The 15,059-nt window shown below is 41.2% G+C and overlaps 1 protein-coding gene across 3 annotated transcripts in view; it reads right to left on the bottom strand.

Moving 5' to 3' along the window:
• Window positions 1-15,059, bottom strand: part of Gdap2 (ganglioside induced differentiation associated protein 2) — a 180,509-nt gene that overhangs the window by 20,534 nt on the left and 144,916 nt on the right. For all 3 annotated transcript variants that reach the window (XM_045726414.2, XM_069321846.1, XM_069321847.1), the window contains one exon: window positions 13,275-13,455. In XM_045726414.2, the coding sequence (XP_045582370.1) occupies window positions 13,275-13,455 (181 nt within the window). The remainder of the gene's footprint in view (window positions 1-13,274; window positions 13,456-15,059) is intronic.

Here is a 15,059-nt window from a genome sequence, read left to right on the forward strand (position 1 = left end):
TGAGAGCTATGATTATGATGACCATTTTTCCCAGCACTGTCGTATAGCGCTTTGAAACTACCGACGGTTTTGGCCACCACCACCACCTCGGTTAACTTGTTCCAACTGTCTACTACTCTGTTTACAAAACAGAATTTTCTTACATTTCTTCAGCAGCTTTGTTTAGTTGGCTTAAATTTATGACTTTGAAGTTCTTTAAGTTCCATGTGTTGGGAATTCTTACCTGTCAATTTTGTAGATTCCAGTTTCTATTTTGTACTTGATCATATCACTTTTTCTTCTATCTTCTAGTTTTGGAATATTTAATGCCTCTAACCTCTCCTTGTAGCTCTTATCTTTTAGTTCCTGGACCCCTTTAGTTGCACATCTTTGCATCTTTTCCAGTTTGTTGATGTGCTTCTTAAGATATGGGCACTCTACAACAGCTGTCAGCAACAGCTCTTTAAGAGACCAGCTATGGTCTCTTAAAGATTTCGAACAATTTCTTTAGTATTTCATCATCCATGTATTTAAAAGCAATTCTGAAATTGGAAAGCATAGGCTTTTGCATAATGTTCTTTATGTGGTCCTCAGGTGATTGTTTTCTACCTAGAACCACCCTTACATCTCTTTCTGTATCTGAATTTTTAAGCATTTTCAAAATTTTAGGTTGTGTGTGGTAAATTTTTTCCTATTCCACATTCCGCATTATGACATTCATTCACATTAAATTCCATTTACAAAGTGTTGCTCCATACTTATTTTGTCCAGGTCTTCTTGAAAGGCATGATACCTGCTTGATGGGGTTCTGGGAGTTCTTCTACTCCAAGCCCGGCCTGAGGCCAGGCTCGACTTGTGAGAGTATGACAACTGTGTAAGTTTCTTATCTTCCCAAGTATCTTAGCATCATCAGCAAACATATTTATGTAATTTAGCATTCCTTCTGGTAAGTCGTTTAAGTTGACTACGAACATTACCAGTGCAAGAACTGAACCCTGTGGTACTCCACTCATGACATTTCTCAAGTTTGATACATTGATTACTGCCCTCATTTTTCTGTCAGAAAACTTTTCATCTATGTTAGAAGCCTACTTGTCACTCCTCCAGTTTGTTCATTTCCAGAACCTTTTATGTGGGACTCTGCTGAAAGCCATTTTCAGGTCCAGTTGGATGCAGTCAACCCAACCATCTCTTGTAAAATCTCTGTGGCTATCATAGAAACAAAATAAATTCATTACACAGGATCTTCCAGACCAAAACAAAACTGTTGGTTTGTTGTTATATAATTTTACTCCAGGAGTTCTATCTATTTAGTTTTAATTTTGTTTTCCGATATTTTGATTACTACACTTGTCAATTATACATTTCTAGAATTAAAAGGGGCCTTCTCTGCTGCCACTTTTGTAGATTGGAACTATGTTAGCCTTTTTCCACATACAAATATCTTCTAGGACTCTTGCACACAGGGACGCCTGAAAAATCAAATTAAGTGGAATGCTGAGCTGCTGATGTGAGTGCTGCTCATGTAAGCAGTCTCTCAGGACCTAAGGTGAAACTCCATCCGGGCCAACTGCTTTGTTCTTGCTTAGCTCCTTGAGCATTTCTTCCTCAGTCTTTAGACACCTATGTGCTTTATGTTGTTCTCTGGAAATTTGTATCGTGTCTGGTTCTCCGAAGATTTAATTTTGCAGAAACACATTTTGGAACTATTTGTTTAATGTTTCACATATTTCCTTTCCATTTTCTTGGAATCTGTTTTCTATTTTCAACCTCTGAAAATTATCCTTTACCTGTAATTCGCTTTTAAATGCATTTGTAGAATAGGCCTGGTTCTGTTATACATTTGTCTGCCATCCCTTTCTCAAAATTTCTTTTTACCTCTTCTCCCTGCCATGCAATTTTGTGTTTCTTTGTATTGTTGGTACATTTGAGCAATCCATACTCCTGTTTAGATAGTAGTACACACATTTACATAAAAGGCAATTAGATGGTAGAATTTGGAACTACAGTATTCACTTTATAAATTACAAAAAATAAAGCTAAAAACAAATTTAAATATTCATAGGCCTAGTATAGCACATATGTACTATATTAGGCCTCAGATAGCATGTATTAGGCCAAGGAATGTTAGGATAGTTTATGTTGACTTTGCAACAAATACAAAAACCTTTTTCGGTCTGTCCAAATTCAATAGTAACAATTTCTACTTTTCAAATTGTCCATTACATCATGTGTACTATGGTCATCACCATTATTATTATATGTACTAGCTAAACAGGAAGATAGGCTGGTTTGAGGGTTTGGCATATTCCTATATCGATTCCATTTTTTAATATTCTGGTCTCTAGGCCCCCCCCCCTCCCTCGCAGTTTCTGTTGAACCAATCCCGATTCCTAGTTCTGCATCTGTTTTTGTATAAATTTTGTTGTGCCTTTATCATATATTTCACAATCTTTGACATGCATCTCATTTGCTTCCTTGCCTAACAAGTTTTTCCAATTAAATTCAATAAAGAAATTTCAAATTTCCCCATAGTGTTCTTGCCTGAAATCCGTTTTTTTCAACTGCTTCAACTTCCTCATTCCTTTCTACATTATAATGCATGTGCATCATACAATGAATGGTAAATTTGCCTCAAACTCCAGCCATGCATATTGTCAGAGAAGGTCGAACCAGGAAAGTATCCCCACACTGACTTGCTGAAAGAGCCAGAGCTGCAGGAAAATGCTCAGGTTTAGAGACTGGGTCAGAATATTCATAAATCAAAGCCAAGCTGGTCACCTAGGAGCCAGAAGGCTCACCTGCCCAAGTAGGATAAGTAGAACTCCAATATGGCTAACACCTGGAGCAGCAAATGAACCAAAGGAGAGAGGAACCCCCCACCTTGATGAGTTGCACCAAAAGGCATCCAAAGCGAGAGCCTTGAGATCGGGGGAACAAAGATAAACTGATGAGAAGAGGTACACCTTAAGGTGATGGAATATCTCTTAAAGAACAGGATGTATGTGTTGTTGACAGTTCACTCTGTGGAAAGGGGGATGGAAATTAGATGAACCATCTTTGAGAATCCTGAACACTCCATATATGAACCATGTAAAGAACTGAACATCAAGAACTTAGAAGCTGAGCAACACTTAGAACACAGCTCCAGAGAGGAAATGAATCTTCACAGATGACAGCAAAGAAATGAGTGTACTGAGGTTTCAGTATGATTCTGTTTTCAGTGAACCCCTGAGCACCTTGCAAATCAACGATTCAAACAAATTCTTTATGAATGTGATACACCTACCAAGCCATATATTAAATGTTACCCTAATCCCACTTGACTTTGAAGTAGCCATAGACAGCATGCCAATGCACTCTTCCACCAGGCCTAGATTCCTGGAATTCTATATTCATTAAGAATTGTAAAAAATCATTATCAGAGTCCCTAAACATCTTTTGGAGATGGAGCCTAGATATTGGTGTTATCCCTGACATTCAATACTTAAAAACCAGCAGAGATCATGCCACTTGCATTATGAAGTAGTAATGCTGATGCAAAAAAATTAGTCTAGTACCTCTAACATCGCACAAAAATATTTTGAATGTGTGCTAAGATCACAAAATGCATGGAATCAGTGTCTACATAACCCTGGCCAACATGGGTTCAGAACAAGGCACTCTTGCCTCAATTGCTAGACCACTATGATATGGCCTTAGATAGAACAGGTTTCAGAAGACGAGAGGAAATGTCAGCACTGTGGAGAGATGCTTGACAGACTACTGGAACATTATCTAACACAGTGCACAGTTACAAACTCAATAAGATTTCAACCAAGATTTAACAGAGCAGAAGTTGTTAAACATATTGGGCATAATCTAACTGAAGCAAACATACGAGTCATAAACACTGTACTCTTACACAACCTAAGTAAGACAAACAAGAAACGAGTAACACTCAGTGGGCCAGCCAGAGGCTTAGGGCTTGAGGTTATCTTGAGATGATTTCGGGGCTTAGTGTCCCCGCGGCCCGGTCCTCAACCAGGCCTCCACCCCCAGGAAGCAGCCCGTGACAGCTGACCAACTCCCAGGTACCTATTTACTGCTATGTAACAGGAGCATCAGGGTGAAAGAAACTCTGCCCATTGTTTCTCGCCGGCACCCGGAATCGAATTCAGGACCACAGGATCACGCGTCCAGTGTTCTGTCCGCTCAGCCCTAACGGCTGAGCAGACAGAACATGTTCACGGCCCTAAATGTTCACAGCTCCCACTTAGTGGGAGCCGTGAACATTTTTCTCCGGGCTTGCGGAGGAATATTCCTGGACAAAAAAAAAAAAAGCCTTAGATATCATGGAAGACAAACAAAACGCTGATGTAAAATACCAAGATTTTGCAAAAGCATTCGAGGAATGTGACCATGGTGTTATTGCACACAAAATGCCCACAAAATGAATTAATGGCAAATAGGGAGATGGATCTTTAATTTCTTAAACAGAGCCCAAAGTATCAACAATGTAAATCTGAATCATCCACCATGAAAAGCTCGGTTCCCAAGGTACTGTGATTGCTCCGGTACTTTTCCTCATCTTCATAATAGTCAATGACAAGGATACAAATTGTAGTACTTTATTTGCAACTGACAATAACTTTCATGAGAGTAGACAACAGAGGACACACCAAACCTCCAATCTAATGTTAATCAAGTCTTTCAATGGGCCACAGAAAATAACATGATGTTTAATGAGGACAAGTTCCAATTACTGCACTATTGAAAAAAACCGGCATTGAATGTAATGAAACGCAAATTCCTGGGTAAGCCCCAGAGGCTCCCTGGAGCTAACCAACTAATGTGCAAATCATTAGACTGGGGCATTAGGGTATGGAGTTCTGGCTAGTGGTCCCCGGTAGGCAGAACATGGCCTCCCCTCACAAAGGCGAAGGTAGCAATGACCGTGGAAAACCCCGCTGTGGTTGGGGGCTAACCCTTATCTACCATCAACTGGGATTAGGCACCCAGAAATTTAGGCATAACAAAACAGACCCCACATGGTATGAAAAATACAACCGAAAGCCGAACAGAGAGGAAGAACTCCCTCCAAGGGCCTGCTGGTGGGACCTAGAAGCCTTGGAAGGAGGAACAGGCTCAAGTGTGTCTGCCCCCAGCCCGAACGGGGCAGCCCCTGAAGCTGCTCGAGACTCATTACCAACTAAACCCTGCCCCGACTCCGAAACTCGTAGACATTTGGGGGCTGGAAGCAGCAGGGAGGGGAGGGGGGGAAATAGATGCAGGATGAACAACAGGGAAAGGACCAGGGAGTGCGGCAGACTGAACCAAAGTCAAAGCTACTAACACCCCTAGGTCCGGGTCCCTATAACCAAAGCAGGGCAGCCGCAGGGCATCTGGGTGGGAAATCAACCTAGTGCATTGCAGCAACCTAAACCTGGCACGCAATGCAGATGCTGTCTTTACCCCTAACAGTAATGTCATCAGAATAGTACTGGAGAACTAGCAGAGAACACTACAGTACTCGCAAGACTCCGGGTCAAAGGTGTTGTTGACCCAACAGGCAGCGTGACAGGCAAAAATGGTGACTGTCACCCTGAGACAAGGGCACACAGCAACCTTCAAACCTGCACGAGGTGGGCTGGAACTCTGAAGACACAGCCATAGGTCCACCAAGCCCCAATAGGGTTTTCCAGGGCCCATAGGCTGACTGCTATGGGAAGCCCGGGCAAGGTGTTGCTAACTGGTTAAGACCCAAAGCTAACAAGGGGGAGATCAAAACTCTGAAACCCGTATGTGTTGTTCAATCATGGATTAGTGGAGAAAGGGGGCTTAGCGGAGTGCCACCAATATATTATAAGTGGAACTATAGCCACACCAGACAAGGTGAAAACAAAAAAAGCTCGCGAAAGTACAAAGTCCCCAAAGGAAACAGGAACCGGCCGCCGCATAGGCAGGCGGCACAACACCTTAGCCCCTCAACCAGCACGACACCAATCCTTACCCCCAAGGCCAAACAAGGGCCCCGAAATCCCAACTGGCTTCAAGGGTGAAGCAAGTGCCAAGCCGCAAAAACCCCTACAGAATTGGTTCCCAAATGCACCAAGGAAGAGCACCTTAACATGCAAGGGTAGTACTCACAGGGCACCTAGGGAAGGAGGCCCCTAAGCACATGCAGCCCCAGTACTCTCAAGGACACCTGGCCACCAAACACAACACCACCACAGGACACCACGAAGGCAAACACTGCTTGGAAAGCAAGGCCAGAAATGATGTCACTGGGTTCGCTCTAGCAGACAAACTGGAGTGGCTGGGTCGCCAGGACAGGGGGTCAGGGGGCTCCCCCCCTCAGTGGGGAGGGGGGGGGGGCTGAGTGGACAAGTGACGCTGCGATGGAATGTGACGTTTGCTTGTTTCCTTGGGATTAGATGGAGTTTTACCTCTATTTGACTTTCGGTTGAATTTTTCATACCATGTGGGGGTTTGTTTTGTTATGCCTACCTTTCTGGGTGACTAACCCTGATCGATGGCAGATAAGGTTAACCCCCAATCATAGGGGGAGTTTTCCAGAGCCATTGCTCCCTGCACCTCTGTGAGCGGGGCCATGTTCTCGTTAGTAGTCTCCCCATGGAAAACAAACACATCAAAAGAGTAACCACATAAAACAAGTCAAACCACATTACTGAAATAAAAAGCAATGTAAAAGATTTAGGAGTAATCATGTTGGAAGACCTTATTTTTAAGGAACACAACAAAGTTGCTGTCATAAGAAAAATGATGGGTTGGATACCAAGAACCTTCCAAACAAGAAATGCCATGCCAATGATGATACTTTTTAAGACAATGCTCTATAGAGTGGCATATTGTTGCACACTAACTGTCCATTCAAAGCTGGAGACATTGCTGACCTGGAGAGCATGCAAAAGATAAAACATCTAAATTATCGGGACTGCCTAAAAATGTTAAATCTTTATTCCCTAGAGCACAGGCAGGAGACACACACAATAATTTACACTTTGAAAATATTAGAACTGGTTCCAAATCTGCACACAGAAAAGACGACATGCGACTAAAAGGCATAGCAGGATGTGCAAAATAGCCCCACTGAAAAGCAGGTGCGCAATAGGACATGTTGAGAGACCTATCAACATCAAAGGTCCAAAACATTTCAACACACTTCTCCCACACATAAGGGACATAACTCGTCAACCTCTCGCAGTATTCAAAAGGGAACGACAAGTATCTTCAAAGAATACCTGATCAACTAGGTTGTGACTCATACACCAGGCTGCAAGCAACTGTATCAAACAGCCTGGTGAATCAGACCAGCAACCAGGAGGCCTAGTCAGAGACCAGGCAATGGGAACATTGATCCTCATAATCTTCAACATGTAGATACATTGTCCTACCTGGGGATCGTGAACAGCTGAAACACCCACTAAAGAGAAGGAGTTAACATGAGAATGCCATGAGTGCAAGTTTCTCTGAATGATGGCGCTGTGGGGAGGACATTCGAGCCAAAGCCCCCGAAACTAGAGGGAAGGAGTGGACCATTGAAACCAAAGAATTTGGGAGACAATCCAGATGGCCCATACATCGTGAGACCAGGAACTTCCAAAATGGACCAGACGTCCCCCACAGAACCATCAAATGGGAGAACTGCAAAAGGACCAGCATAAAAAATCCCAGGCATAAGCACCCTTCTGCAATGCCCATGAATGACACCAAATGAAATAGGCAAAGATCAGAGGAAGAGCTACAGCCTGCAAATTGGGCTAATTGGAGGCCTACCTTGACCTACCACAGGCAAGACCCTAACACAAGAAAAATGCCTCTAAGCAGAAGGGACAGAACCTTTCTGCAAAAGAACTTGACTGAGGGACTGGAATGTAGCAGTGCAAGCTAAATGCTCTGAAGAAACAGATGAATCGAGGGAAAGGAGTGACAAAAAAGGTGAGTTGGACAAAAAGCTTGGAGACCAAGCTTAATCTTCCTAAAGCTTGGGCTAACATGGCCCACAACATGGGAGACTAGCAAGAAAATGTCTGTAACCACCTCCCGAGGAAGGGAAGCAAGCAACTTTGCAAAGCTGTCAAAGCTGGAACTGCAGATAACTGGGTGGCAACACCTGGAACTAAAGCCAACACATTCAGGCTGCCCCCAGAACTGGTCAAAGAAAGATCAACCACAGCCCAGAGGTGTAAAACTGCTGCCAAGTGAGCACACCCTGTGATCCTCTGCAGCATGTGTGCTTGGAGCTGCAAGATGCCTATGTCATTTGGCAGAACCAGAGCAAACAAGTGCTTTGCAACTTAGGATTGGCCTAGTTGCAAAGGAAGTAGTTAAGAGGTACTTGTCAGTGCTTACCACAATAATTAGAAGAGCAAAGCGTTCCCATTACGAGAATAGATTCAAAGCAGCAAAAGGCAACATAAAAAGCACATGGAGAGCCATCTCTAATATCCTAGGAGCTAAACAACATTCAAATAACTAGATAAAAATCTCCAAGGATGGTTATAAACCTGCATCAGACCTTGAAACAGCAACTGAATTTAATAGCGTTTTTTCATCGATTGGTGCTAACCGTGCCCGAAAAATCCCACAGACCCAGACACATGTTACCACATATTTGTCAGGTAGCTTTTTGCAAGAAAAATGACAGGTTGGATAACAAGAACTTTTCACACTAGAGATGCTATACCGATGATAATACTTTTCAAAACACTAGTGCTCTCTAGAGTGGAGTACTGCTGCACAATGACAGCCCCTTTCAAAGCTGGTGAAATTGCTGACCTGGAGAGCTTGCAGAGATCCTTTACTGCTAGAATCCACTCTGTAAAACATCTATACTACTGGGACCGACTAAAGAGCTTAAATCTGTATTCCCTTGAGCGCAGACGGGAGATACACATTATTTACACATGGAAAATAGCAGAGGGTATGGTCCCGAACCTGCACACACAAATAACATCGCACGAGACCAGGAGGCATGGCAGGATGTGCAGAATACCCTCATTGAAAAGCAGAGGTGCAACAGGTACTCAGAGAGAACTCTATCAACATCAGAGGCCCGAGACTGTTCAACACACTTCCACTACACATAAGGAGCATAACTGGCCGACCCCTCACAATGTTCAAGAGAGAACTGGATAAACACCTCCAAAGGATACCTGATCAACCAGGCTGTGATTCGTACGTCAGGCTGTGAGCAGCCGTGTCTAACAGCCTGGTTGACCAGTCCAGCAACCAGGAGGCCTGGTCGACGACCGGGCCGCTGGGACACTAAGCCCCGGAAGCACCTCAAGGTAACCTCAAGGTAAGGTAGCTATCCAAACTCTCCTCTTCTCTCACTGATCAGCCCTACAGATGTTGTGTCCATCATTCACTCGCTAGAAACCAAAGCTGGGAACAATTAGTAAAATACTATCCTTGGTACACAAGAGTGCCTCCCCCTGCCCTTGCACTACCCATAGCTTTGCTGTTCAATAAATCTCTAGAAGTGTCATACCTTCCCTGATATCCTTAAAAAAGCAGGAGTAATGCCAGTTCATAAAGGAGGTAACACAGCAGACAAATAATTAGACCCATATCAAATCTACCTATATTATCAAAAATATTTGAAAAAAAAAATGATTTATAAACAGCTCTACTCCTATCTCGTAAAATTCAATATACTAAGTCCCTGTCAGTTTTACTTCCACTCCCAAAAAGAGTACCAATGATGAAATTGTTAGTCTGCTTGACTTAATCTCCTAAGCCCTTGACAAAAGTGAGTTTCTGATTGAACTCTTCATTGACCTGAGAAAGGCTTTTGATACTGTTAACCGTAACTACCCCTTACTTAAACTCCACCATTATGGAATCTGTGGCATTGCTCTGAACTACTGTATATCTGATCCTATCTTAGTGACAGACACCAATATGTAGCCATCAATGATATAACCTCTCCTACTTTACCACTATCCGTAGGGGTGCCACAGGGCAGCATCTTGGGACCCCTTCCGTTTCTTATATACATCAATGATTTGCCCAATGTCTCTTAAGGTGCTTAAACCTATATTGTTTGCTGATGTTTGACTACTCATCTACTCTGACCCCAACCCACTTGTATTAAATAATGTTGCAAACAATGAATTAAAAAAAAGTCCACTTTTGGATGTCAACCAACAAACTCACACTAAACATTGAAAAGACCTACTACACCTTATTTGGAAGCAAATCAACAAATGCAATTCAGCTCCAGATAGATAATGTAAACATTAGCAATAAAAATTATGGAAAGTTCCTTGGCCTATTCCTAGACAAGAGACAACGCCAGCACCCACATTCAACACAAAAAAAAAAAAAAAAAAAAAAAAAAAAAAAAAAAAAAAAAAAGGTTTCTAAAACAGTTGGTATACTCTTCAAGATCAGATATTATGTACCCTACTCTGCTTTCCTCTCTCTCTAGTATGCACTTATCTATCCCTATCTTTCTTATGGTATCTGTGCTTGGGGTTCAACCTCTGCAAACTACCTCAAGCCAATCACCACCCAGCAGAAATCTGCTATCAGGACAATAACACACTCTGCTATCAGGACAATAACACACTCTGCTATCAGGACAATAACACACTCTGCTATCAGGACAATAACACACTCTGCTATCAGGACAATAACACACACTGCTATCAGGACAATAACACACTCTGCTATCAGGACAATAACACACTCTGCTATCAGGACAATAACACACACTGCTATCAGGACAATAACACACTCTGCTATCAGGACAATAACACACTCTGCTATCAGGACAATAACACACTCTGCTATCAGGACAATAACACACTCTGCTATCAGGACAATAACACACTCTGCTATCAGGACAATAACACACTCTGCTATCAGGACAATAACACACTCTGCTATCAGGACAATAACACACTCTGCTATCAGGACAATAACACACTCTGCTATCAGGACAATAACACACTCTGCTATCAGGACAATAACACACTCTGCTATCAGGACAATAACACACTCTGCTATCAGGACAATAACACACTCTGCTATCAGGACAATAACACACTCTGCTATCAGGACAATAACACACTCTGCTATCAGGACAATAACACACTCTGCTATCAGGACAATAACACACTCTGCTATCAGGACAATAACACACTCTGCTATCAGGACAATAACACACACTGCTATCAGGACAATAACACACACTGCTATCAGGACAATAACACACTCTGCTTTCAGACGACACAGCTGCCCTGTTTAAATCCTAAACATGCTAAACATAAATTCACTCCATTCCCTTGAAATTCAGGAATTTCACTCCTGAATTCTTCACAGGATTTACAGTTTTTTGTTGTTTTTTTGGTCATTTGAGTATAAAAGTTGTTATATACTGTATCTCGCCATGGGTCTCAAGAAAGCCATTGGTAAGGTTCAACCTAAGAAATTAGCTGTGAATAGAGGCAGAAGATGATGTCCCTTCTTGATTAAGAAAATGTGTGAAGTATGGGAAGAACTGCAAAGTTTTGTTGAAAAAACTCACCCAGATAAAGCTATAGCAGGCCGTTACATTGACCTTTTAAATGACAATGTGATGTCTTACTACAGACAAGTGTTAAAATGCAGGGAAAAACCAAGTGTCTTTAGACAGATTCTTAGTAAGACAAGCAAGTCCTAGTGGTATGCAGGCAAAATGTGCCAGAGTGTGCACACCAGTGAAGTCCTCACTGCCTGATGTTATAATGGAAGGGGACTCCCCTTCCAAACAGTAACTCCTCTCTTCCTCCCTCCTCCTCACCATCTTCCATACGCCAACAACAGTCATCAGCAAGGGTAAGTAATAACTTGAACATAGTTTTGTAGGTTTATTTAGATGAATTAGGTATAAAATTTAGTTTGAAGCGAGGTTTTTGGGTAGTCAGGAATGGATTAATTCATTTCCCTTTATTTCTTATGGGGAAATTAGCTTCGGATTACAAGTTTTCGGAATACGAGCTGTCTCCAGGAACGGATTAAACTCTTAAACCGAGGTACCACTGTACAGGTAAAAAAAACAATAAAAACTGCCCATATTAGGAAAGCAGCATGTAAGGATTTGGGAATAATGATGTTTGATGACCTAATGTTTAGGGAGCATAACCAAGTAAATATTGTGTCAGCCAGAAAAATGATAGGATGGATTTTGAGAACTTTCAAATCCAGGGATCCCATCACAATGGTTGTACTTTTCAAATCACTTGTGCTGTCCTACCTGAGTACTGCTCGGTACTCATTTTCCCCCTTGAGAGCAGGAGAGATTGTTGAAATAGAGTACAGAGAACATATACGGCATACATAGATGCAATAGAGCACCTAAATTATTGGGATTGTCTCAAAACTCTCCAAAATGTACTCACTAGAAAGGAGACTAAAGATATCAAACAATATACACGTGGAAAATATTGGAGGGCCAGGTCTCAAATCTACACAGTAAAATAACAACATACTGAAGTGAACGACAAAAGAAAATGCAAAATAGAACCAGTGAAGACCTGGGGTGCCATAGGTATAATCAGAGAACACTATATAAACATCAGAGTTACATGGTTGTTCAGCATCCTCCTAGAGAGTATAAGAAATATTATTGGAACAACCAGGGACATCTTCAAGAGAAAACTGGATAGTTTTCTTCAAGAAGTGCCGGACCAACCGGGCTCTGCTGGATAGTGGGCCTGCAGGCCGCTCCAAGCAACAGCCTGTTGGACCTAGCTTTCATGAAGTCAAGCCTGGCCTTGGGCCAGGCTTGGGGAGTAGAACTCCTAGAACCCCATCAAGCAGGTATCATCTGAAAGACTGAATTCACTTCTTGCCACTCAAAAGCAAGAGTACAGCAAAGGCTATGCTAAATTCCAATAAAAACAGTGTTGTCCACAAGATGGGAAGAATCTTGGACTTCGTACAGCAACTAATAGGCTGGAGTCATCGGGAACTACGATGTTTTGGTCCATCTTGGACCATTATCAAGTTATGACACTACGACTTGATAACAGTTCAGGACGAACCAAAAAGTTGTTTCTCCATCTTCTGGTTTGGTTTTCATTTGAAAGTTAGATCATATATTTGTTGTACATAAAGCTGAACTCTTTGCATCTGATAAGTGTGTTCAGACATGCAGATTGGGTAGCATTTGCTTGATACAAATTTACTATAATTTAAAACATTAAAATAGCAATCAGGATTAAAAATTATTATTGACATTAATTCATCACATTTAAATGTGAACCATTTCCCCCTTGCGTGGATAGCTTATTCTAGCTCACCTCTGTTTGTGCTGGAGGTCAGAGGTCATAGAGGCTGTTTCAGGGTCTGCCGTGGCATATGATGGCTGACCCCCTAAAAGTCGCTGTTTGTCTATATCTTCCTCCATCTGGGAGAATGCATGATCTCCAATGCTCACTGATGACTGGAACTGTGTGGCTAAGTCTGCAGATTCCTCCACATCTGTGAAAATGAAGCACAATGTTTAGTCCAGAAAACTACATAAAAGCAGTTAAAAAGTCACAATATGATTTTAGCTAATTTGTATATTAAATTGCAGACATCTGTAATGAATGTACAGTATGGCATTTATGTTCTCAGTAATGTTTGAATACAATCAATAATAAACTGAAATTGAACTTCTATGGAAATTGTATATAAGGAAATGAGAAGGGTAAAAATATATTAAAAAGACAAAATTTGAAATATAAGAAGCACATCAAAAACATCTAAATGACTGAATGATCATGCACATTAAAAATAAAATTACAATATAAATAAAAATATTTTTTTGTTAACACACAAAAAGGAAGTGTGACATGCTATAAGTTAATAAAAATATTAACCCAAATGGGAAGAATGGCATTTTTTTAATTAATTTGGAAAGTTAAAAAAAAAATAAAAAGCTCAGGTTTGGATACATTTCACTGGAAATTATATCTACGATACCCCAATTCTTAGGTAAAGAAGCAGATTGATGAAATGTAGTAAAAAAATATACATTTTAACAGACCCAATTTTAAACATTTGAGTAATGTGTAGAAAAATATACTTCCTAGAGAAAATAGAAAGAAACTTGATAACTTGTACAGTACACATATATTTATTTATATTTATATACTGTATATACATATATAACGATGCCAAAGAATGAAAAATCTGAACACAGTAAAACAAATCAGTTCATACATCACAGACTAGTGTATGTAGGCTACACAAAAACAACTACTGTAAAATAATTAGCTTACATAAGGCTTACTTATGTTAGCCTTACATAAAAATATATACCAACAGGAAACATATGCTATACAACAAGCAATACAGCCTTGCTAGCAGATATTGTTGCCATACAAAGATCGCAATATAAGAAGGTTTAAATATTCTATAAAATTCAATCTTAAAACAAAATTACTGTATAGCCTACTTCTAAAAGGGACTACTGTATGTTTAAAAGTGCCTACACAGCCCATCTTCCTAAGCTTTCCCAAAGTCAAGAAAGGGGAAGGGAATTGTTGGGAAAGCGCCAAGCCATGACGACTATATAGCACTGGGAAGGGATCAGGATAAGGATTAGGGATGGGACGGGGAGGGAAGGAATGGTGCCCAACCACTTAGACAGTCGGGGATTGAACGCCAACCTGCATAAAGTGAGACCGTCGCTCTACCATCCATCTCAAATGGTTGGACCCAACGTCAAGAAACTGTCATACTAAAGTGCCCTTGTCCTAACCTACCAGAGGACCCAAAACGGAAAACGGAACAGTACGTCAATTTCACGAGCCGCTACCATTTTCTAGTACGACAATTTTCGACCTTGGGTAGAGTATATGTCAAAATGCGAAGTTCTATTAGGAGGGCAGGTTGGCCTACACCCCAGGAACTACACTAAGAAAAATGCACTGGAATACAGAAGTAAATCAGCAGAGGAATTATCAAGTGACGTTCTGCCACATGTACAATTTTTCCCATGTTAAAAATTAAAGGAGTCAAGATGCCAACACCTAGTAATCCTTTAATTAATAAGCTACACAATGCAAATGATGAGTGTCGCATACGTTTTTTGTGCA

Source organism: Procambarus clarkii, chromosome 10 (assembly GCF_040958095.1).
Source record: "Procambarus clarkii isolate CNS0578487 chromosome 10, FALCON_Pclarkii_2.0, whole genome shotgun sequence".
In the NCBI taxonomy this organism is placed as follows: Eukaryota; Metazoa; Arthropoda; class Malacostraca; order Decapoda; family Cambaridae; genus Procambarus; species Procambarus clarkii.